Below are 25675 nucleotides of genomic sequence, written 5' to 3'. Positions count from 1 at the left end.
TCTAGACTGTGGTTTTAATGGCGTTACTCTCTTCAGACGTTAACTTAATTGTCATTCTTAAATCAATTTAACACACTCAAAAACACATGATCCAGATTACAAGAGGTTTTGTGACTTTGTTATGAAGAAGGTTGTCATCTGAACATCAGTTCAACTCTAGTGGTGAGTTATGTTTAATTTGTGTTTACCACTTTCCACATCTTTCATTTTTTCACTACGAGATTAGACTATTTTAGTATTTAAATAGCATTTTGTGTAACCTTGCAGTTATGTTGCAAGCAAGTGCTTGTCTTTCCTCTGAAATGAGGATGTGGTATGTGCCTGACATCTGGAAGGTGTCTCTTAATTTGGTCGCAGTTATTAATGTACCCTTTCACCCACGTTAACCACAATTTGATGCATAATGTCATGACAATCTTTTAAAAGCAGATAAGAGCCGAATGTTTAATGCAATAAATGTCACCTGTCATTGATCTATTTATGAACATGTGACTTTCATACTGGCGTATTTGGATAAGCGAAACATATTTTTGCCTTAATTCACAAACCAATACTTTAAATAGCGATTGTTACATCTTCACATTTGTAAATTTCCAAAGTGATGGCGTAATATGCAGGATATTTAGAAATAGTTGGGCAATCGAAGCAATTCATTTAAGTAAAATTTTTTAACATAAGTTCAACTTAACTTAATCGTGTACATACATTTTTAAATAAACATAATATATTTGACATTTTTTTACCAAAATTTTGTTTTGTGATCAACAATAATTGATGGATCCCCAGCGCAGACCTCAATTTGAAGACTTCTGATTATAGAGAGATCAATTCACATTAAAAGGGATAGTTCACCCAAAAATGTACTTACTGTCATGTTGTATACATTTCCCTGTGAGCCCCATTCACATCCATAGTATTATTTTTCCTACTATGGAAGTGAATTGGGCTCACAAACGGTTTGGTTACAAACGTTCCTCAAAATATCTTTCTTTGTGTTTATCAGAACAAAGAAATTTATACAGGTTTGTAACAACATGATAGCGGGTAAATGATGACAGAATTTTCATTTTTGGGTGAACTATCCCTTTAACTCACTTCTGCGTAGTCTAATGCCTCGTTCAGACAGCCAGCGACGTTATCACCGCGTGTCGCCCATCTCTTTCAATGAGGCGTTTTTAAATCTGGTTGTCATAAACAAATGAGTACCATCTACTCCAGTAACTGACGAGAGAAGGATGACGTAAACTCCACTGCTGCGTTCTCATTGGTAGTCGCTCCCGAAATTCGCTCAGAAGTTTTAAATTAGCAAAAAGCACCAAAGTGCTCTAGAACGGACAATATATGGTCCCCAGAGGAGCTGTCTGAAGATCTAGGGTGTAAATAAGTCAGAATGTTTTTTTTTTTAAATCCAATCTCTTTTGTGTTCTCCCCTGCCCTTAACTGAACTTATTGATCGTGACGGTGACCTCACACTTACACTCACGCTAATTGAAAATGGTCACAGTGACCCCATTCTTGAAGCTAAAATAACCAGAGCCAGCCTTGCGATGAATGCAACGAATGGAAAATCAAGATGAAATCTGTGCACCACACCCCGCAGAGGTCATCACAGAGCAGCTTGTTGATTTAGGAAAATACAGAGTTAAAAAAAAGTCACGTTTGTGAGTCACAAAGGTGGTGTGAGGCTTCGTCAGCACCACATGGCTGTGGTTTCCACGGCACGGCGCAATGTTAACGGAATATATAGAGTAGTTTGATGTTTCCTGTTTATTTTGCCTCGTGGACTCTATGCATTAACTTTCGGGCAGTTGCGAAAAAACTGACGTCAGAGCAAAAGGAAGAGACTGTTTGTCAAATTGCACTTGCGCAAGTTCTCTAAATGTGACAGCTCAGATCTACGCTTGACTGTGTTGAATACGACAGCAAGAAAATAGAGTTAAAGTCTCAAGAATATCCAGCAACCGTTTTATTGGCCTTTCTGCAGCATAATGAAGAACACATTGTGAAATGGTGATACTAAGTTTGAGAGGTATGTGAAAAGTTTTTATTTGGTGCACATACATATAGGTTTTTGTTCTTAAACTGTTGCATAACTTGTAATTCATTTCTATTTAAAGCTGAAGTGTGTACTTTTTAAAATAGTGTTTCTGTACCTAAATTTGAAGAGCGTTGTGTTAGCACTACTAAGATTGTTGGTTCAATTTCCAGGGAACACACATACTGATCAAGTGTAGCCTATAGCTTGAATGCACTGTAAGTCTGCCAAATGCGTAAATGCAACATAATAAAATACTGTGCCAAACCAGTTGGTTCCCCTTACTTACGCCATTGCTTGAGCCAATGTTGCTATGTCGGACTGAGTGGGATGCTCAAACAAACAATGTGAAAGCCACTGTTTCATTTACCAGTCTGAGCATGTGGTGTATTTAACTTTCAAACCTTTCACCTTTAACTAACGTTGCAGCACAGAGAGGCAGTGCATGACTTTGTACATTTTGGTTTGTCTGTTCATGTACAATAACATATGCATGAAGCTATAAGGAGCTCCTGAGGCAGATGTGCATTAGCTAATGTTGCCTAAATGCAGCTGGGTTGGCCAGGGCTAGAGAGACCATAACAGCATGACATCATAATGAGAGTGTGTGTGGGGGGGGTGAGCTGAGAAAGGGGGGCGAGCGAGAGAGAGAGAAAGAGAGGGGGGAGAAGAGAAAGTGGGTGGGCTTAAACCAGCCACTCGAAGGGACAGAAGAAGCTGTCAGTAAGGCAGCGAGAGAGAGAGATAGGGTGACGCTTATGTGTGCAAGAGGACACAGGGCTAGACTCAGTCCACAGAGAGCCGATTCACCTTCCAGTGGATTCCTGTGGATTTCTCCTTTCCTTCCACAGCATCTTTCCTTTTTCCCTAGCCATCCCCCCTTCCCCTCCCTCCTTCCCCCCACTCTCCTCTCCGATCTGGACCGCTCCTCCGGGCATGCTACTTAAGCCCAAGTATGGCCGCTTCCGGAACGACTCAGTGACCTCCTCCGACGACCTGATGCAGAGCCTAGCCATGAGCGGGAAGGTGGTGGCCACCCCGGTGGCCTCCTCGTCCACGCCTGGCTTGGAGCTGCCGCCCCTGGAGACCGCTGCTCTCCCTCCGCCCTCGGCTCAGGTGCTGGCCGACTCTCCCGGGCTGGATGGCGAGCAGGACGGCACCACCACCTTCTGCATGCTCATCCCCAAGATGCCCCAGTGGAAGTTCTCCAACTCGCTGCTAAGCCGTAGTCCCTCCAATAGCAGCTCCAGCTCTGGTTCCAGCAAGGACTCGGGCAGGGCCTCTACGGCCGATAGTTCTGCACCCAGGGGTGCAACTGCTGCTAGTGGTCCTGTGGCTAGTCTTGCAGCTGTGTTCAACTCCTGTGACCCTGTTTGTGTGGGCCCTTGTTCCCTACAGGCCGTTAGGCGGCAGAGGGCCATCGGAGGTTCAGCAAGTCACAGAGATTCGGGGGCCGCCGAGGGGAGTCCGGGGGGCTCTGGGAGCTTCAGGACAGGGATGAACCGGAGGACCAGGGTAGAGGGCATATGGCTGGGAGATAACTTTACCCAGAAGGGGAGCTTCATCAACAAGCCGACGCAGGGGTGGTTGCACCCAGACATAAAGATCAGCAGCACAGGAGCTTCCTACATCGTTAGGGTGAGTGTCTTGCTTATCAACTTGAAATATCATAGTGCTTTCCGCTTACTGTTTTTTCAGGTCTGCAATATAGCTCGAGACACATCTCTAGATAATCGTTCGTATCACTTGTTTATGATCACTGCACCATTTTATGCAGCTCTGTTGGAAAGAAGATTTGAATACAACTGCATGAATTCAGCTGAAAGCTAATACACAACAGCAAAATGTCGCAATTGGGTTTGTGTGAAACTGCAAATGATAAGAGAACAATGAGGCTTTCTTTGCTGCAGCATACTGGGTTGTGAGTGTCATTGCTTGAGGGTACCGGAGGAATATATAATTTAATCCAGATATACAGTATTGCTTTGTGTGGTACGTACAACGACTGCGTCAGAGCACAGGGCAGCGCTGGTAAACAAACTGCAGATATAAACAACTGAACTATAACTAAGGGGAGGTGGGGCAGTGGGGCGGTTCATTGTTTATGACAGTATATGGAGCGTTGACTTTTGCAAAACAACTATACTCGAAAGCAGGATGGAAAATGCTAAACTTTGGTTTTGGGATCAGTACAGTCCCTTCTTAAAGACATTGATGGGGAAATGCACCCCACTAATTTTAAATATGTGGTCTTGTCTTAAACCCTTCTATAAAAGCCATTATTAGCAAAATAACAAAGGTTTAAAGTGTGTGAATGTGATTTTAAGGCTACTTTTAATGAGCAAAACAACAGAATTAATTTAGTTAAATACTATTGCTGTGACATGCAACTAATGTTAACATTGAACGCTAATATAAAGGCAAATTGTTTATGCGTAGACGCATTAAAAAAGGCAATTTACACAGCTTTCAATTAGAGATGCACTGATATATCGGTCGATAAAAGCAATTTTCGCACTATTGGCCGATTGTTTCAAAAAAGCCAAAAGTCGTTGCCGATATATCCTGTCAATAAAAACAGAATAGGAAAATCCAATAAATTTAAGCTAGTTTAATGTTCAATATTAACGGTCATTATATCTTCATATAACTTCAGAATTTAGTTAATTGAAGTTAATATAACCACCAAACTATCGGCGTCAGCAGATATCAGTCTGAATAATCGGCTATTGGTATCGGTGTAAAATGTAATATCAGTGCATCTCTACTTTCAATTGTTTGTCCACATAATTCGTACTTGTATAAGTAAAAGCAGACAAATCCTGTTATAAAATCACAAGAAAACATCACACAGGCAAACAATATAAAGGCCTTGGTAACACTTACAGTAAAGCCTTAGCCTTTAGCTACTTTGACACTTCGTTAATTGTATATAGCTATAAACCGAAATCTTTCCCTCTTGGTCAGTAAAGGTTTACAAAATAATACTGGCAAGACGTTTGACGTCAATGACAGCCATCCTCCTTCAGCCCTGTTTCCCACCCATCCACTCTCCTCCACCCGAGCATCTATTGTAACCACACGGCTCTCTCTCCATTAGTGCAGCTTGGGCCTGCGAACGCTCCTTAATTGCGTTACACAGGCACCATTCATTCGTTTATTCAATTACGTTTAATCACAGTCATTTGTATCACATGTGTAGAAGAGGAAGCGGTGGGTGGAGGGGTGCAGGGGGCTCCAGTCCAATAACACTATGGCATGTTGGTACACCACAGAGATTTAAGATTGAAGTCGTCTACGCAAAAGCATTTAACGCGTCCTTTAAAATACTGACCCAGATTTCTATGAATCAATAGGAGTTTTGTTGCTGTTACATAAACCCAGGCAACATATGACACTTGTGCAGCTCCTAGATGACCAACTCTCTAAGAACAGAAGTCTATGCAAAACAATAGTGTGAAAGTACTTCATCTATACATAGTTGGAGAGTATCTCACTGCTCATTTCCATCGAACTTAAAGGGACACTACACTTTTTTTCGAAAATAGGCTGATTTTCCAGCTCCCCTAGAGTTAAACATTTGATTTTTACCGTTTTGGAATCCATTCAGCTGATCTCTGGCAGTACCACTTTTAGCATAGCTTAGCAAAATCCATTGAATCTGATAAGACCATTAGCATCGTGCGTAAAATGACCAAATAGTTTAGATACTTTTCCTGTTGACTCTTCTGTACTTACATTATGTACTAAGACAGGCTGATATGGCTAGGAACTATACTTTTATTCTGGTGTAATAATTAAGGACTTTGCTGCTGTAACATGGCTGCAGCAGGCGCAATGATATTACGCAGTGCCTGAAAGTAGTCCCCTTGGTAACTTTCAATAGCAAGGGACTGTTTTCGGGCACTGCGTGGTATCGTTGCGCCTGCTGCAGCCATGTTGCGGCAGCAAAGTCCTTTATTATTACGTTATAAGTAGTGGTATCGCCAGACCCGGAGATCGGCCGAATGGATTCCAAAACGGTAAAAAGTACATATTGGGTGATAAAGTAATTCAAACTATGCTATAGACGTTTTCATCGGACGCACTGGATCCGATCTGAATCAGAACTTTACTTCCGGTTTCGTGTTTTTAATGGTCTGACTAGTTGCTAAACTGATCTGTTGAACAAATGCCTCGACGAAAATAACAAATGTTTTGGTTTCCTAGGTAATCTATGTGGTTGTTTTTGCTTGTTATATAAATAAACTACGTTAAAAGTACTTTGTTGTTATTTATTCTTAGCGGAGTTTACCGGAAGTTACGTGCGGACCACGACAGCCGATTGTTTATGTTGTTACTGCTGAAACCGTCTATACACCGTCAGAAAAAATGGTCCCTATCTGTCAATGGGACGGTACCCTTTAAAAAGGCCCTTATACTGTATGTACAATTTAGGTACAGATATGTGTACATTTGGCACTAATATGCACCTTTGAGATACAAGGATGCACTCTGTGGGACCAATATTTATTTAAAGAGTACTTATTTTAAAAAAGTACCACCCCAGTGACAGCTAGTGACCATTTTTTTTCTGACAGCGTATTTGCATTTTATCATTCAGCTTCTTGAGGTTTTTCACAATTTCAAAGAGATGATCTTTAAATAGTATTGAAGGAGTCCACATCTGTTCTGGTCTCTTATTGGCTGATTTACTTAAAATAATGTTTATAAGACTTTACTTTTACAATAAAATAAATGAACATGTTTGATATTTACTTTGTCTGTCAAAGTTTTTAAAATCATCAGAAACATTTCAGTCAAGTGACCCTAAACCTTGAATGGTTGTGCATAACAAAGAGGTCTTTGACAAAAAGAGGAAGAGAAAGTTAAAAGGAAGATAAAAGTCTCATCACACAGATTGAAAATTTCCTGCTGTTGATTAATCTAGTTATGGGGCAAGCACGGCATTTTTGAAGTTAAGATCACTTCTGAGTAAAAAAAAGAGAAACATTACATGTTTAATAAAAAGAATATGTGAAATCCAAAGTCTCATAATCTAATTTTGATATTAGGAGCTTCAAAGTTTGATGTCAGTCATTGATTTCAATCTTTGACATGACCTTACTCAATAGTCAATATTAAAGATATAAAAAATGGACTGAGGCCATATAATAATGGAACGGACCTAAAAAGGATTTGTTGTTCATTTACAGTAACATACTTTGGTTTTGTGCTTTCGAAAGCCCAAGGCGTGATTGCAGAAAAACGTTGAGAATGCAACCTAGTGAAAACCGTCACACTTGGGGGCTCATTTATATTCATACAAAACTGTATCAAGGTCAAAAGAAGTTGTTAGGGCCTTCCCCTAAAGCGCAGTTATATGTGTTAAAGACAAGAGGCAAAGGAAATAGATTTTAAAGGGATAGTTCACCCAAAAATGAAAATTCTGTCATCATCATTTACTTACTGTCATGTTGTTACAAACCAGTATAAATTTCTTTATTCTGATGACCACAAAGAAAGATATTTTGAAGAATGTTTGAAACCAAACCGATTAAGAGCCCCAATGGAAGTCTATGGAAGTGAATGGGGTGGTTTGGTTAAAGCATTCCTCAAAATGTCTTTCTTTGTAGTCATCAGAACAAAGAAATGTATACAGGTCTGCAACTTTAAAAAGAAATCAATATATGACTTTTTCTATGTGTCTTAAATGTTGATATAAACAAAAACAAACGTCTCACACCACCTAACACGGGTAACTAAAAGGACATTCCCTTTGACTCAAACGTAGGTTGCTGTGGGTCGAGGTGGGCATCCCCAAATCTTTTACTCTCCCTGTAAGCACAAAACCCGCAAATTCTCATCTACGGCACTTTAATTAAGACATATGTGAAAGGGGGGTAGGGACAAAAGGCACATCAGCATCTTGCACTGTGACCCTTTAGGACACATTAGTGACTAATAACCGAATGGATATTCCCCAACACCTTCAACAGTGCACTTTTCAGGTCCCAAAAGGCCCAGATACGGTTATACCCAGTCCGCCCTCACCAGCCGTGATGCAGTTATTGCCGGCAGTCTCTTTACGCTTTGCGGTAATGACCCTCCCCAGCATGGTTATTATGCTGTCTTATTCAGAACAAGCTGCCTTGCCAAATTATACGTTTAGCATTTATCTATAATTACACAGCGTTAGGTTACAAGCACATATGTGCATCCTACTGATATTATTGTGCTGTTAAAGCACACTTGTTTGTGAGAGACAGTTGTTCTTCAGCACCGCAGTCATGGACCTTGACAGACAAATTAGCTACATATTTACATAAAGCAATGCTGACCTCTGAGAAATTACAACTAATTATTATAGGCATCATGAAAGTAATGTTTAACTTTGTTTTTCTCGTTTCTGCAGTACATGGGGTGCATTGAGGTCCTGAAATCAATGCGATCTTTGGACTTCAACACTAGGACGCAGGTTACAAGGTAAATCTAGTTTTTTGTTTGGGTTACACTGAAACTACACTGTAAAAGATATGCAGGATGAATTGGTTTTGCAGGCCAATTCAACCTACCGTTTTAAGTTTTGGCTTAAAAAAGTTGACATAACTTATAAATTCAAGTTGAAATGGTTTAACTAATTTTCTTAAGTTAAAGTAACATAAAAATATGTTTTTATTTGACAAAAATGCTACAAATTTTTTAAAGTTTAGATCAGTTTAACATCCATTTTTTACTCACAGTTTCACGCCCAGCCAGTATGTTTTTTACATCCAAAAGTTTAAGCATTTTTAATAAATTATCTTTTTTTTGCCTTTTTTGTGTTTTTACTTTAGTTTTTTCTTTAGTTCATCGTATTTTGCAGTACAAATATCTAAAAATTCTTAAATCAATTGCTTAAGAAACAAAATGGCCTATAAATTATCTTCTGAAACAAATAATTAAAATGATTTGAGTTTATAGACGTTTCATTGGATGCACGTGCGGTGACGTGATACGTGTCTGACTCTGGTCTGAACTTTACTTCCGGTTTCAGTTTTTTTAATGGTCTGAATAGTTGCTAAACTAAACTCTTGAACAAATACCTCATCGAAAATAAAAAATGTTTTGGTGTCCTAGGTAATCTACATGTTGGTTATTTTGCTTGTTATATAAATAAACTACGTTTAAAGTACTTTGTTGTTATTTATTCTTAGCGGAGTTTACCGAAAGTTACGTGTAGACCACGGAAGCACTTGTTTATGTTGTTACTGCTGAAACCGTCTATAGTTAAAACAAGAAAAAATCTGGCAATGAGGTAAAAACATAAACTTAAAATTAACTTAAAATCCTTACTAAAGATGTTATTTTTTTCTTACCCCAGATGTTTTTTTTGTTTTAACCATAAGCTCACTTACAGTAATGTATACACTGCAAAAAAATGATTTTCAAGAAAAAAAATTCTTAGTATTTTTGTCTTGTTTTCAGTAAAAATATCTAAAAATTCATAATTAAGATGTTTAATTAAATTAAGATTACCCCATTGGCAGATTTTTTTGCTTTTTTTATGCACAAAATCACTTAAATTTGATATTTTTGGTCTAAAAACAAGACTTATTTTCTTGGGTCATTTTGCTCATCAAGAAAATATCAAGATTTTTTAGATAGTTTTACTGAAAACAAGACAAAAATACTAAGAAAATGTTTGCTTGAAAATCCTGTTTTGCTGTGTTTATTTTAAATATATATAAACTATATATAAAACTCAAATTTTGGTCATTTTTTATATATTACGTCATTTGCATTTTGCTTTTGGTGCTTGATTTAAGAATTTGTAGATGTTTGTACTGAAAGATAAACTGGAAAATAAGATTAAGAAAAGAAATAACAAAGTACAAAAAAGGCTATAAAAATAAGATAAAATAAGGCGTTTTTTTATTTATTTATTTTATTTCATTTGATTTCAATTGCTGCCCATAAAAATAAGATAAACAAAAGAAATAACAAAATACAAAAAAGGCTATAAAAATAAGACAAAATAAGGCTTTTTTATTTTATTTAACTTATTTGATTTGATTTAATTTGCTGCACATAAAAATAAAATAAACAAAAGATATAACAAAATACAAAAAAGGCTATAAAAATAAGACAAAAAGAAGGTGTTTTTTATTTTATTTAACTTATTTTATTTGATTTTATTCATTTTCTGCCCAAAAAAGATAAAAGAAATAACAAAATACAAAAAAGGCTATAAAAATAAGACAAAAATAAGGCGTTTTTTATTTTATTTAACTTATTTGATTTATTTTCTGCACATAAAAATAAGATAAACAAAAAATATAACAAAATTCAAAAAAGGCTATAAAAATAAGGCGTTTTTATTTAATTTATCTTATTTTATTTTATTTTATTTCTACACAAAACAATAGATTATCACACCTAAATTCCCTTCAGGAATAAATCATTGCAGTATATTCATCTGTTCTCACATACAGTAGGCCTATGTGCGCATTCATATGTCACCACATATGCATTAGCTCATATGTGTATATGTCTGCGAGCATGTGCATTATTGCAGTGGGGGAGTAGGGGCGGAGCTTAACGGAGTCCCTCTCCCTGCCCTTGCTCATCGATTGACGGTAACTCGAACCCCGTGGCCCACGACTGGCTAAAGTGCAGATAGAACTGTGGAGATGGACAGAGAGTGATACAGCCATGTATTATTAATGACTCCTGCTAATGACTATAGAGGTCTGCTGGGACCCAAGATGATGCAGATTGCATAGGGAGGAGCTAGAAAGTGATAAACAGAGGACTGGAGACGAGTGGTTTGTTTTGAGTCGGGCGATAGAGTGTATGACATCACTGGGAAGGCACAGACTGGTTATAATGGGAATGTTGGAAACAATCTGTTTTGCAAGAGAAACTGATGTGAAAAAAGGCGTGTGGGTGGGCTAGCTCATCATTTGTAAAGGTACAAAGCAGTCACAAATTTGCTTAATCACACCCAGTCAAAATGTACAACTTATTATTAGAAAAATTCCCTCAAAAGTCCTCTGCCGAAACAGTTGGCACCTTTAAAATATTAATGGGTTACTTGATAGCAGACTGGTGTTTTGAAGTCAGTCGGCTGTCCTCATAACCCATAACTCCCCCGCAGAGGTTGCGAAACGCTTAACCACCATTTGCAGAGAACCATATGCTTTTGTGTAAGTTTGTCAATAAACCCAGCATCACTATTATTTACATTTATGCATTTGGCAGACACTTTTATATAATGTGACTTAAATTTAAGCTATACATTGTACTTTCCACTGATGTGGTTTGTTAGTTGGACAGTATTTGACCAAGATAAAACTATTTGAAAATCTGGAATCTGATTTTTTTGGGGAAATTGCCTTTAAAGTTGTCCAAAAGAAGTCCTTAGTAGCACATTACTACTATCACATATGGTGAACTCTATAGACATAAGATAATAACCATACCAAGTTACCATACCAAGCTACCCCATGCAAAATGCAAACAACCACTGCAGATAATGTAGATCCAGAACATTGATGGTACATTTCAGTTTGTTCTCATTAGCTTCTCATCACGCAGTGTTGTTGAACTCTGTGGTGACATTAAACTGAAACAGGCTGTTGTTTGTTGACCTGATTTGAATGCGCACTATAGGACTTATTTCGGTAACATGGTTGTCCGGTGTGGTCGGACTTTTTCCTGCCATACATTTTTTACACATCTTTGTGCGTTAAGCTTTTAACACATTATGTGTAATTTTAACACATTGTGTGTCATTTTGTGTTAAAATATAACACAAAATGTGTTAAAAGTAACACAAAATGTGTTGTTTCAATAATAACACAGAGATGGGTGAATTCTGGGACAACGCAAGTGTGTTGTCCCACATTCGTTCTAAGAGTGTATTTTCACACTGTGGTGTCGCTGAAGCAAATGTTTTATCGTGGGTTTTAGTAACACTTACACTGCTTATTATATCTTTATGTTTGTGCGTGTAAATGCAGAGAGGCCATCAACAGGTTGTGTGAAGCCGTACCAGGAGGAAAAGCTGCCTGGAAGAAGAAAGTAAGGATGTGATTTTCATTTTGATCTCAAATTAGATTCAAAATAGCTCTTAGCATCTGGTCTTTCTCTTCCAGAAAATGTAATAAGAATATTGATGACTCATCCTGCACTACACATATTTTTGTCCAGTCAAAATGCTCCCCATCTGCATGATTATATGAATTAAACATCTAATTGCTACACTCTAAGGGGTTGTTTATACCTGGTATTAAGATGCGTTTTGGTCTATCAGATCACAATTGGGCGAGAGAGAAACTGGCATTTTGATCCGTCTCTTTTGTACACTTTCGACTGCTTCTGTCTGACTACTGACGGGGTGGTCTGTGGGGGAGTCCCTCTGCTTTTGTTTAAATGTGAGCGGGAGATATAACAGGTTTAAATTGATCCACCTTAATATTAGGTCAAAGTCCGCTGCTTGTGTTATTAGTAAACATGTTGCACAACATTTGTGCATGTATATCTAACGCTATCTCATGGCAATTTGTACATATTTTATGAGGTGGCTTATTCATATTAATTCATACGACCACATTCGTTGATTTTTGTACCCTGAACCTAACCCCTGTGACGTTGGGGTTAGGGGCAGGGTTAGGGGTTGGGTTTCTTTATTGTTTTTTTATAATAATTGTAAGTTTTTGCGCGATTAACTTTGTATGAATTCATACGAATTAGCCAACTCATAAAATATGTAGGAATTCTCGTGAGATCAGGCTGGTATATCCCATACGGCAAAAAAGATATTTTAAAATATACAAAAAATGGCCAACAAATATATTTGCTGGAATATATTTTGGAATATGTTTACAAAAAGATATTTTTCACTGATATATTTTTTGGCCATTTTTTGTATATTTTTAAATATATATTTTTAAATAAATTTTAAAGCATTAAAAATATATTTTGCCCTCCATATTTGTCAATCCAAGGAAATATATTCACGTCGCATTGGAAGAAAAACTTTATGTTACAAACCTATAAACATAACAGTTTTAAAAAGGTTCAAATTAAATATATTTTCAATTTCAGAAATATACTTTGTAAAATTTTCTTGTATTTAGCATATATTTAGGCAAAAAATTAAATTTTTGCCATATGGGATGTAAAATTAGAAATATATTAGCTTGCCCTTGAAATACATTTTGAAATATGTTGATATATGAAGGTTAAACTAAATATATTTCCACATTAAAAAATATATTCAATTGAGCATAACATTGTACCAAATGTATTTACATTTATGTAAAATATATTTTTGGCCAGAGAATTTATTTTTTTGCCTTGTGAGATAAGTGCTTTCTTTGATATTTCAGAGCAATCGATGAAATAAGCTTGTTCAACTTTCACATGCTCGCATAATTAAAGAGCACCTATTTCATTGCTAAAAACAATTTTTTTTGTGTATTTTGTATAATACAATGTGTTTACGTTTTTTATGGTTAAAAACACATTATTTTCCACATACCGTACATTTCTGTAGCTCCAGATTTTACTCTCTTACTGAAACGCATAGATTTAAAAAGCTCTGTGTCCCTGATTGGCTAGTTAATCTGTACGTTGTGATTGGCCTAAATACCTCTGACGTCAGCCGGAAACGTGACGCTCCTTACCATGTTTGAAAGATTTGGTTGCTAACAGTTCACTTACAGTCCAAAGCAGGAGAAATTATCATAATGTCGGTCTTGTCTACATCATAAATCCCAGGAAGTAAACTGTTGCCTACAATCTGTGTGTTTGTTGTAGTCCAAGAAAAGAGATTTACATTGGAGATGATAAATCGCGTCATCATTTACTTTGCATATTGTTAACATGTACTAATATAAATTTAAAAATGTGGACAATAGGTGCTCTTTAAACAAAAATGAAAGAGGCGGAGGGCAGCCATAAAAGCATAAAGTTTGGGCTGTGTGTTTGCACTAGAAGTCAAATCTGATTGTGCTCGGTACATTACACATAAAATAATAGGCGGAGAGTAGGCGGTTTTTTGTAGCTGTTCAACCACTCGCGCATCACAAAAGCAATATGGCAGAATGCGTTTTCGACTACCTCTGAGTGTGGCCTAAAGTGGACAAGCTCAAAACGTTTCACACCACGTTTACACCTGTATTTAGCGTTGTCCACTTGTAATCCGATCCGACCAAAACGCATCTTAATACCAGGTGTAAACAAGCTCTAAAAGGTTGTTAAAAACGGTTGAACCACACCATTGGGTTACATTCACCCAGAAAATTTGTTATTTGACCCAACAACTCAGCATTTTGGGTTAAAACCAGTTGGGTTCGTCCTATTTTGACACAATGCTGGGTTAAAAATAACCCAGCATTATTTTTAGAGTGTAATTTGATTTCGTCTCATTATTAGGTCACCAACAAAACCCTCCAGTCCATCATGGGGAAGAGTAACCTACGCTTTGCTGGGATGAGCATCGGGGTCAACATCTCCATCGAGGGCTTGAGTTTGCTGGTCCCCACCACACGACAGGTTAACCCTCACCCCATTCCCCTGAATCATCAACAATGCCCCTCGGCTAAGAGTTCAGCTTATTACAATGCGGCATTTTCATTTTATATTGTCTATATTTAACACAGGATGCAGATGTCATTCTGCGGATGATAATGTTGGCGTTGTTTTGTCTGTTTCATTCTGAAGTACTGCTGATTTTATTGATTTGAACTGATGCAGACATCACACCCTTTTTCTCTCTCTCTTGCTCTTAGGTAATTGCACACCACCCCATGCAGTCCATCTCCTTCGCTTCTGGCGGAGACTCTGTGAGTCCTCTTACGCAGCTCTGCTTCTGTTCATTTTATGCCACCCAATCAAATTTGACCCTCGCTCTGACTTTTTATTTTGCGTTTCAGGATACGCCTGACTACGTTGCCTATGTGGCCAAAGATCCTGTGAATCAAAGAGGTATTTTATGATGTTGTTCTTGCATACATCTCACAAATGGTAAAAAGCCCCCGGTCATGGGTTGCTATAGGGACGATTGTTGTTGTAATGGACTGGTTTAAAACAGATACCTGGTTATGTCGTATATGTGACTCTGTCTATAAAATCCTGGCTAAAGTCTCGTAATTTGGCTATGAGATTTTAGGAGCATCCAAGTTTGATTTCATTAATTGATTTCAATCTCTAACATGACTTATACTCAGTCAGTTATCTAGGTTATAGTTTCACAATATGTTCTTTGCATTATGTAGGATGATTTTTGAAAACAGTAAATCACAAAAAATGACTTAAACTTAATTTTTACATAAGTCACATTTGATCTCATTAATTTAATGTACTGCATATGGTGTACAGATGATGCCTATAAAGTCATTGATTGGTTTAGTCTGTGACCCTCCAAGACATTTGGCCCCCTGTGTGATTTCTTTGTGTCATGGTTTACACCAAAGCCAGGTTTTTCACATGTAAATAATTTCACTTGGTTCTTGTTTCTCTAGCTTGTCATATCCTGGAGTGTGGTGATGGTCTTGCCCAGAATGTGATCAGTACCATCGGCCAGGCCTTTGAACTTCAGTTCAAACAGTATTTGCACAGCCCACCCAAAGCCATTCCCCCTATGGACAGGTGAGACACCAATCGATAAATTTTTTTAACGTTAAACTAGGACAAAACTGCAAAAAATACTTTCTTAATTAGAATTTTTGCCTTGTTTTCAGTACAAATATCTAAAAAGTGTTAAATCAAGATGCTTTTTCTTGATGAGCAAAACAATCCACACAAATAAGTCTAGTTTTTAGACCAAAAATATAAAATTTAAGTGATTTTGTGCATAAAACAAGCAAAAAAAATCTGCCAAACTAGACTAAAAACTAGACCTATTTTCTTGGGTCGTTTAGCTCATCAAGAAAAAACATCTTAATTTGAGAATTTATAGATATTTCTTACTGAAAACAAGACAAAAAATACTATTAGTATTTCTGTCTTGTTTTCAGTAAAAATATCAAAAAATTCTTAAATTAAGATGGATTTTATTGATGAGCAAAATAAGTCTAGTTTTTAGACAACAGATATAAACTTTAAGTAAACTAGTCCTTAAAACAAGCAAAAAATCTGCCATTGGAATTAGAAAAATTGTCTTGAATAAAGTTAACTTTTTCATAAACACTTAATAAAAAAAATCTTATTCCATTGGCAGATTTTTTTTCTTGTTTTAAGCACACATTTGCTTAAATCTTATATTTTTTGTCTAAAAACTAGACTTATTTCCTAGGTAATTTTGCTCATCAAAAAATCCATATTTTTACTGAAAACAAGACAAAAATAGTAAGAAAGAAAGTAAGACACGGAAGATGCTGCAAAAATGTGCTATTTGCGCATAGTTGGACACATACATTTTTTTAGTTTACTCGCTTCATTCGCGCATGAAAGTCGCACGTGAAATTCCAGTCATTCGAGACATTCACGCGTAAATTCACGTCATGGGAGGAGCTTATATAGCTTAAATTGAGTAAACTTACCAGATTGTTCGACCTCCTCACTTACTTTCTTCCAAACAAGATCTTCTAATTCCTGTAAAAGTATGAAGATATCTCGTGTAACAATGATGTCTTCCATTGTTGCTTTGTTTTTCTGCCTCCGCTCGCTTCCTGTAATCACATTATTGCTAGAGCAAGCTCCTGATTGGTTAACGTGGGGCGAAAATCCGCCACAGTTCAGATTTTTCAACTCACGTGGATCATGCAGCAATGCGCTCGTAACGTGCGTTCCGCACCATCTGCGCCATTCACACTTACCGCACCGCAGGATGCCTATTCGCATCTTTGCATTGACTTAACATGTAAATCACTCGTGCTTGCCACCTCTTTCATTTCAGACGCTAAAGAGACGGCACAAACGCGCTATTCACGCGTGGTTGGATGCTTGAACATTTTAAGTTTACTCGCTTCATTCGCCCGTGAACGCCGCGCATGAAATTCATTCCCACGGAAATTCAGGTCATGGGAGGGGCTTATCCGACTCCTCTCGCTTCATGTAATCACGTCAATACTAGAGCAAGCTCCTAAATGGTCAACGAGGCTCTGTTCTCCATCAAAATTCAGATTTTTCGTGCGGAGCACTCAATTCATGCATACCGCGCCGCAGGATGCCTATTCGCGTCTTTGCATTGACTTAACATGTACATCACTCACGCTTGCCGCCTCTTCTGTGTCTGGTTTGAACGCACCATTAGACGGCAAAAGCCTCTGATTGACATTAAAAGCAACCAATCACTGTATTATCTTTCTTTTTATAGAAAGATATGATCATGTGCACTACTTCACCTGTAATCCATGAAGGCCTTCAGTCCTAGACGAATAATTTTTCCTGTGTCATTCACATGACTGAAACCAGATACGGATGGGGTTGTATTTCATTTGGCCATCATGTTTTGATCCCAGACTGTTATTTAAAGCTAAACTCATTTAAGGGGCTCTCAAAAGCCACAAGATTGCTTTGTGTCACATCAGATAATTTGCTTTGCTCGATTCTTAAGTCATTGTTTGTATATGCACTCGCTTATCTTTGTAAATTTTCGCTCCATCTCCAAATCTAGACTTGCTGTCTATGCCCTTTATAGACATGATTCTCCAGTAACTGGAACCTCACTGATATAAAATGCTACATGGGCACAATGTCCTTGCGCAATACATAAATAGTACTGTATCAGCACATGTGATCCTGTAATACGCATAAAAAACGGACCATGCAAAAACTGGGTGAAATTGTCTACTGCAAATAGTGGGTTTAATAGTTTATATGTGTTACAGTTTCTTTATTTATACATTTTTAATTTGCAATGTTCCTAGTTGCATCTTTAGTGATTTTGCAACTGTTTACTATGTCTTGTCTAAAAAAGTGGATTTTTTAAAAAAGTCGACGTTTTTGCCAAAAAAAGCTAGCATGCACTTAGAGGGTTTTGCAGTGGAATTTCTTAAATACCAATTAAATTTCACTTTGTAAAAAAGTGTTACTGACTAATAAACGTTTCATTGCCATCAAAGTATTGAACCTAAACATAAGAGCCTTATACAAGAAAACACATCAGACGCACTTTTCGCAGGGTTTCGCATCTGAATTCAAAAGTCAATTGCAAGTAAATTGTTTTTTTAATTATTACGTTAGGAATATACGAACAGAGGAGTCAGCATGGGGTGATGATGAAGAGTCATCCGAGCATAATTATTACAACAACATCCCAGGCAAGGAGCCTCCAGTTGGGGGCGTGGTGGACTCCAGACTCAGGCCTCCAGTGGGCCTATTGGGTCACGCCCATACCCAACCACAGAACAAAACAGCTCAGGTAAAAAATATAAATACATACATGTGTATGGCTGACTGTAAACTGTGTGCAAGCAGCGCAACTTTCATAAGTTTGATTCCCAGGGAAAAGCCTACTACTAATAATCAAAATGTGTCCCAGACGTATGCAAGAGCTTGTAATGGAAAAGCATGCAATGTGCGTTGGTGTCGCAAGTGCAGGAAGATAAATGTGAAACTATGATGATAATAATAATAGCATAATTATCAGGGTGCGATTTGCCGGGGGGATGGTGGGGATTATCCCCCCTCTGGTGTTTTTATACCTGCCTCTGATGATTTATTTTTATCCCGGTGGGGACAAAATGTATCCCCCCCAATGATTAATGGTCATCAAACGGCAATATAAAAAGCCTTGCAGTCAGTGCTTCCGTTCCTGTGACAATAAGTGACAGCGGGTCTAGGTTATGTCATAATTCTTTTTTAATCCAATGTCCCGATTTTCCAAATATCACTAAGCAGTAAGCACCAGTGTGTCACACTGCAAAAAATTATTTTCAAGAAAAAAATTCTTAGTATTTTTGTCTTGTTTTCAGTAAAAAAATCTAAAAATTCTTAAATTAAGATGCTTTTTCTTGATGAGCAAAATGACCCCCAAGAAAATAAGTCTAGTTTTTAGACCAAAAATATCAAATTTAAGTGATTTTGTGCAGAAAACAAGCAAACAAATATGCCAATGGGGTAAGCAAAAAAATCTTGAACATTTTTCAATTCAAGAAAAATAAAGAAATATTTGCTTACCCCATTGGCAGATTTATTTGCTTGTTTAAAGCACAAATTCACTTAAATTTTATATTTTTGTTTAAAAACGACTTTTTTGGGTCATTTTGCTCATCAAGAAAATACATCTTGATTTTTACTGAAAACAAGTCAAAAATACTAAGAATTTTTTTCTTGAAAATCATTTTTTCTAGTGCAGTGAGAGCTGTGCAGTAAAATTAAACCCCAACCTCAAGAAATGATCTACACTGCAAAAAATGAATGTCTTACTTAGTATTTTTGTCTTGTTTTCTAATATAAATATCTAAAATTTGAGATACATTATCTTGGTAAGCAAGTGGCTTAAGAGTTTTTTTACTTACAAGAAGTCAAAATATCTGCCAGTGCAGAAAGAAAAATAAACTTAATTCCAGTTTCAGCTTAATACAACAAACTTAATTTAAGTTCATTTTTCTTACTGCGCTAGCAGATATTTTGACTTCTTGTAAGTAAAAAAACTCTTGATTTTCCTAATTTATAAAAAAACAAAAACAAGACTTATTATCTTAAGCAACTTGCTTACCAAATAAATGTATCTCAATGAAAGAATTTTTAGATATTTATATTAGAAAACAAGACAAAAATACCAAGTAAGACATTCATTTTTTGCGGTGTAGCGACAGACGTCTTAACCTCCTTGTAAGAGCGTTCGACTCTCATGTCAGACCAGAGCGGTTCGACTCTCGCTCGGGACGCGAGTACGACTGGTTACATCTCTATACATATTTTATTTCAACAGTTACAAGAAACAGCTTCACTGCCAAAAAATATTTTCAAGTAAAAAATATAAAAAAATTCTAAAATTAAGATGACCTATCTTGATGAGCAAAACGACCTAAGAAAATAAGTCTATAGTTTTTAGACCAAAAATATCAAATTTGAAGGGGCCATGGCACAATACTTTTTTAAGATCTCAAATAAATCTTTGGTGTCCCCAGAGCACATATGTAAAGTTTTAGCTCAAAATACCATATAAATAATTTATTATAGCATGTTAAATTGCCACTTTGTAGGTGTGTGGGAAAGTGTGCCGTTTTGGGTGTGTCCTTTAAAATGCAAATGAGCTGATAAAATTCAAACACTGATCACAATGATAGTGGTTTGTTGCAATTAAAACTCAATTGTGCTATTCTCTGCACTAAATGGCAGTGCTGTGGTTGGATAGTGCAGATTAAGGAGCGGTATTATTATAATAAGAGCTCCTTATGACATCATAAGGAGAGCCAAATTTCTACGATTTTTTCATGTGCTTGTAGAATGGTTTACCAAAACTAAGTTACTGGGTTGATTTTTTTCACATTTTCTAGGTTGATAGAAGCACTGGGGACCCAATCATAGCACTTAAACATGGAAAAAGTCAGATTTTCATGCCATGGCCCCTTTAAGTGATTTTGTGCATAAAACAAGCAAAAAAATCTGCCAATGGGGTAAGCAAAAAATCTTGAACATTTTTCATCTTGAAAATTTGCCTACCCCGTTGGCAGATTTTTTTGCTTGTTTAATGCACAAAATCACTTAATTTGATGTTTTTAGGTCTAAAAACGAGACCCACCCTCTTGGGTCGTTTTGCTCATCAAGAAAAAGCATCCCAATCCAAGAATTTTTGGATATTTTTACTGAAAACAAGACAAAAATCACTATTGGCCTTACCAACCACTGTTAATTTTATGTAACCGTAACGCATAGCCCATATGCCCTTTGTATGAAATGAGAAATTCATCAATAATCAATACATATCAAATCTCATCTTACTCCAACCTTTGAACCTTTTAACTGCATAAACCTGGCCAGCTGAACCATTCATCATCATCATTTGATTTCTGTAAGTACCCTCTGTGAATTGCTGGCCAGGGTGAACCCAATGCACCGAAAGCCCGCCTAAGTCTAACCTGAGCTCTGATTGAGAATGTAAACAACAACATCCCTAATGTTGTTTCAGTGGTCTGGTCGATTCACTAACTGCATGCATTTTTCTGTCTGTCTGTTCACATTCCACTTAATGCGATTTGTTTTCATGAGGTCCAAATGAGCTGAAGGTCCATGAGACCTATATTATTAAGCTTGCAAGCAAAAACTGATCTTAAAACCTGACCTTAACCTTTCAGATGGGGTCACCAGCCAAAAGAGAAGTAAACACCCTTCCTGCCCCCCACTTGTGTTATGAAGTGCACTGGGACACGGAGAACAACGGTAGCTCAAGTGAGACACCTAGTGGTTGATAATAAATATCAAGTCACTATCTTGATGCACTGTACTATTACTCTAATGTAACTTTTGTTCATACTGTAGGTTTGACTTCTGATGGTTACTTGCGAGCAGATGGTCACCCACCTGGCAGCCGCGATTATGAGGAACACCTGTATGTAAACACTCAGAATCTGGACACAGCGGAGACCTCAGCGGACACACGAGGAGGACGAAAACCCGATAGTCCTAAGAAAGACATATTTGACATGAGTGAGTCAGCTATATGATAATGCATTATAGGTTTAACACAAATAAAGTATAAAACATTTTCTTATTGGACGCAAACCTTAAAATGTATACAATAAGTACAGTGGACAGCATTAAAATGCAATAAAATAAATGCTCCACTCTTTATTTTGTTATCTTACTCATTTGCAAATAACCAAACCTGTTTACATTCTGCACAATTTCATAGGGCCATTCGAGGACGCTCTGCGTCTACACGAGGCCAGTGGGGTTTGTGTATTGGAGGACAAGTGGCCGAGTCCCCCGCGTCGGCGGGCTCCCGTCGCCCCTACAGAAGACCAACTACGACGTGAAATGTGGTACCACGGACGCATGAGCCGCAGGGACGCAGAGAATCTCCTGGTCCGAGATGGAGATTTCCTGGTGCGGGACAGCGCGACTAACCCAGGCCAGTATGTGCTGACGGGGATGCAGTGCGGCCTGCCCAAACATCTGCTGCTGGTGGATCCAGAAGGAGTGGTGGGTGATGCTTTGTCTTTGTCCCTTATAAACATTTTGGGGCAGTTTCCTGGATAGGTATTAGGTTAATCCAGGACTTGGTCTTAGTTATATTAGGATATTTAAGTAGTTTTTTACTAACATAATGGCACTGATTAACTGTATGTTAAGATATGTCAATTCAAGGTGTTTTTAAATTAAGTCTTGTCTGGAACTAGGATGAACCATGTCAGGGAAACCACCCCTTTATGTTTAACATTTTTAAAATGTTTTATTAGTTTTAAGTGACAGAAACTATTGGCAGTGCAACAAAGCTGAGCAGAATTCAATTTATTGCTAATGTACCGGGTCACCCTGCCGACTAAAACAAAAGCTTAATTTTTAAACGAGACCTGCACTTACACTTGTTATTATTTTATCTTATCAATAGGTTCGGACTAAAGATATGCTATTTGAGAGCATAAGTCACCTGATCAACTACCACTTGACCAACAAACTGCCTATTGTGGCGGCGGAGAGTGAGTTACACCTCCAGCAGGTGGTTTGCAGAAAGCATTAACCTCCACTTCGACCCTGTATACTGTACATGGTAAGAAGCTTAGCATTGTTTTTTTGTACACATGAGAACGTTTGGTTTGGGTTTAGACTTTAGGGTAAGACTTCCATTCATATGCATGCAAATGGGGTTAGGACCGGAAATGCAAACTCATGCTTTTCGCATTTCTCTGGTTGTAGCTAGATATGATATAGCTAAGGCCAAAATCTTGCGAAATATCGCCAGATGAGCGCTGTTTTTATCCTAATCCTACCCCTTAAACCCAACATTTTGCAAGATTTTGGCCGCAGATGTATCCCATCTAGCCACAACCCATTTCGCCTGGTGTGGCTAGAAGGAATACAGCAACAGCCAAAATCTTGTGAAATCTTGCCAGACGAGTGCTGTTTTATCCTAAACCAAAACCCAACATTTTATGGGATTTAGGCCGTAGCTGTATCCCATCTAGCCAGAACTGCTGTTTTCATTCTAATCTTTCACCTAAACCTTACCCTAAACCCAACATTTTGTGAGATTTTGGCCACAGCTGTATACCCCATCTAGCCACAAACCATTTCACCTGTTGTGGCTTGAAGGGAAACAGCAACGGTCAAAATCTTGTGAAATCTTGTCAGATAAGCGCTGTTTTTATCCTAAACCTAAACCCAAAATTTCATGGGATTTAGTCCGTAGCTGTATCCCATCTAGCCAGAACTGCTGTTTTCATTCTAATCTTACACCCAAACCTTACCCTAAACCCAACTTTTGTGACATTTTCATGGGATTTAGGCCGTAGCTGTATTCCATCTAGCCAGAACTGCTGGTTTCATCTGAGTCCTACTCCAAATCTAACCCTAAACCCAACATTTTGCAATTTTTGGGCAGCTGTATCCCATCTAGCCACAAACCATTTTGCCGGTTGTGGCTAGAAGGGATACAGCAACGACCAAAATATTGTGAAATCTCACCTGATGAGGGCTGTTTTTATCCTAATCCTACCCCCAAACCTAAACCGAACATTTCATGGGACTTAAGCTGAAGCTGTATCCCATCTAGCCAGAACCGATGTTTCATCCCAATCCTATCCCCATATCTAATCTAAACCCAAGATCTCACAAGGTTTTGACCGCAGCTGTATCCCATCTAGCCACAACCCATTTCGCCTGTTGTGGCTAAAAGGGATACAGCAACAGCCAAAACTTCATAAAAACTTGCCTGATGAGCTGTTTTTAATCCTGCCCCCAAACCTCAACCCAGCATTTCATGGGATTTAGGCCGTAGCTGTATCCCATCTAACCAGAATCGTTTTTTTTTCATCCCAATCCTATCCCCATATCTAACCTAAACTCAACATCTCGTGAGATTTTGGCCCCAGCTGTATCCCATCTAGCCACAACCCATTTTGCTTGTTGTGACTAGAAGGGATACAGCAACAGTAAAAATATCATGAAATCTCGCCTGATGAGACCTGTTTCTATCCTAATCCTACCCCCAAACCTCAACCCAACATTTCATGGGATTTAGGCTGTAGCTGTATCCCATCTAGCCAGAACTTGTGTTTTATCCCAATCCTATTCCCATATCTGACCTAAACCCAACATCTTGCTAAATATTGGCTGCAGCTGTGTCCCATCTGGCCGCGGCCCGTTTGGCCTGTTGTGGCTGGGAGGGATGCAGCGGTGGCCAAAATCTTGTGAAATTTCACCGGATGAGGGCTGTTTTTAACCCTAACCCTAACCAACATTTTGCAAGATTTTGTCCGCAGCTTTATCCCATCTAGCCACAACCCATTTAGCCTGTTGTGGCTAAAAGGAATACAGCAACAGCCAAAATTTCATGAAATCTCGCTTGATGAGCTGTTTTTAACCTAATCCTACCCCCAAACCTAAACCCAACTTTTCATGTGATTTAGACCGTAGCTGTATCCCATCCAGCCAGAACCGGTCTTTCATCCCAATCCTAAAACCCAACATCTTGCAAAATTATGGCCGCAGTTGTATCCCATCTAGCCACAACCCATTTTGCCTGTTGTGGCTAGAAGGGATGTAGCAATGGCCATAATCTTGTGAAATTCCAGATGAGAGCTGTTTTTATCCTAATCCAACCCTCAAACCTAAACCCAACATTTCATAGGATTTAGGCCGTAACTGTATCCCATCTAGCCAGAACCGCAATAAAAAAACAACACTTCTGCGTTTGATATCATATACAGATAATGCCTATATATTCATGGGTCTGTGTAGAAATTTTGCATGGATGACTGGGGTATAATTCATGAAAACATCCTGACGACAGCATGAAATTGTGTTTTGTTATTTCAGAGAGCGAGGCTGTACCCCGTGCCACAATTCCAGAGGCTCCACACTATTGCCTTAAACACAGACTCTGAGCTTCCACTGGGACTTGTGGGATTTCACTGTTCCTTAGGCACTGACCACAAACTACAGCTTTCAGCATGCCTTGCTCAATCATCCTCTTCCTCAAGCCAGAACCAACTGAGAAGACCCCCGCACCCCAACTGCGATCTTGACATTGGGAAATAAAGTGCTTTCCTTTTTGCAAACCGAACCCTACAATTTCCCAGCAGACTGTCATTGGTGATGACCGTGCCTGTCGAAAAAATGTGAACTTATGAGAAACACGAGACCAATCGTCTTATTTCCTTGTTTCCTCAACATCTGTATAAGTTTTGAATGGACTGCTAAATGTGATGTATTCAGTAACTGTGGTTATGATCTTTTCTGGTGATCATTTCTGTGGAACGACTGGACTCAGTATCTTGTTGTGCTTTAAAAAAAGTGATCAACAGTTTGTTCTCAGGATGCAGTATTTGATAAGGAAATTATATAAAGCTTATAAGCTCAGCTTTAATGCAGTCGTATCAAATGCACATGTTTCATTTACGAACTCTCAGGACCAAACATTGGGTCATGTGATGTTACCCTTTTTTAAAGCGACAGTGATCGAACATGCATTATACTTCATAGCATCTCTTTTGTGTTTAGTCAAATAAACAAATGTGTACCAATGGTATATGCGGCAAAACACAAACAACAAAGGAAAAA

General features: G+C 38.0%; 1 protein-coding gene across 3 annotated transcripts; it reads left to right on the top strand.

Annotated features, from left to right (window-relative positions):
- Window positions 1-25675, top strand: shc2 (SHC (Src homology 2 domain containing) transforming protein 2). 3 transcript variants are annotated; one of them, XM_055216584.2, is made up of 14 exons: window positions 1-162; window positions 3434-3673; window positions 8430-8500; window positions 12019-12079; window positions 14438-14557; window positions 14794-14847; window positions 14938-14989; window positions 15526-15652; window positions 18191-18368; window positions 21250-21343; window positions 21434-21601; window positions 21807-22096; window positions 22506-22664; window positions 24932-25675. In XM_055216584.2, the coding sequence occupies exons 2-13, from the start codon at window positions 3533-3535 to the stop codon at window positions 22632-22634; spliced, it is 1485 nt and encodes a 494-aa protein (XP_055072559.1). In that variant the 5' UTR covers window positions 1-162; window positions 3434-3532; the 3' UTR covers window positions 22635-22664; window positions 24932-25675. The 3 variants fall into 3 exon arrangements, with proteins under 3 accessions (XP_055072559.1, XP_055072557.1, XP_055072558.1); XM_055216582.2 differs by lacking the exon at window positions 1-162 and adding an exon at window positions 903-2029 and having other exon boundaries at window positions 2887-3673; XM_055216583.2 differs by lacking the exon at window positions 1-162 and adding an exon at window positions 947-2029.

The sequence above is a fragment of the Misgurnus anguillicaudatus genome, chromosome 23 (assembly GCF_027580225.2).
Source record: "Misgurnus anguillicaudatus chromosome 23, ASM2758022v2, whole genome shotgun sequence".
Classification (NCBI taxonomy): Eukaryota; Metazoa; Chordata; class Actinopteri; order Cypriniformes; family Cobitidae; genus Misgurnus; species Misgurnus anguillicaudatus.
This window is presented reverse-complemented; position numbering and strand designations above follow the sequence as displayed.

Coding starts and splice junctions, on each gene's coding strand:
- shc2 (XM_055216582.2), top strand. CDS start 2,972: ATGCTACTTAAGCCCAAGTATGGCCGCTTCCGGAACGACTCAGTGACC. Junction 3,674..8,429: donor GAGCTTCCTACATCGTTAGG/GTGAGTGTCTTG, acceptor TCGTTTCTGCAG/TACATGGGGTGCATTGAGGT. Junction 8,501..12,018: donor ACTAGGACGCAGGTTACAAG/GTAAATCTAGTT, acceptor GTGTAAATGCAG/AGAGGCCATCAACAGGTTGT.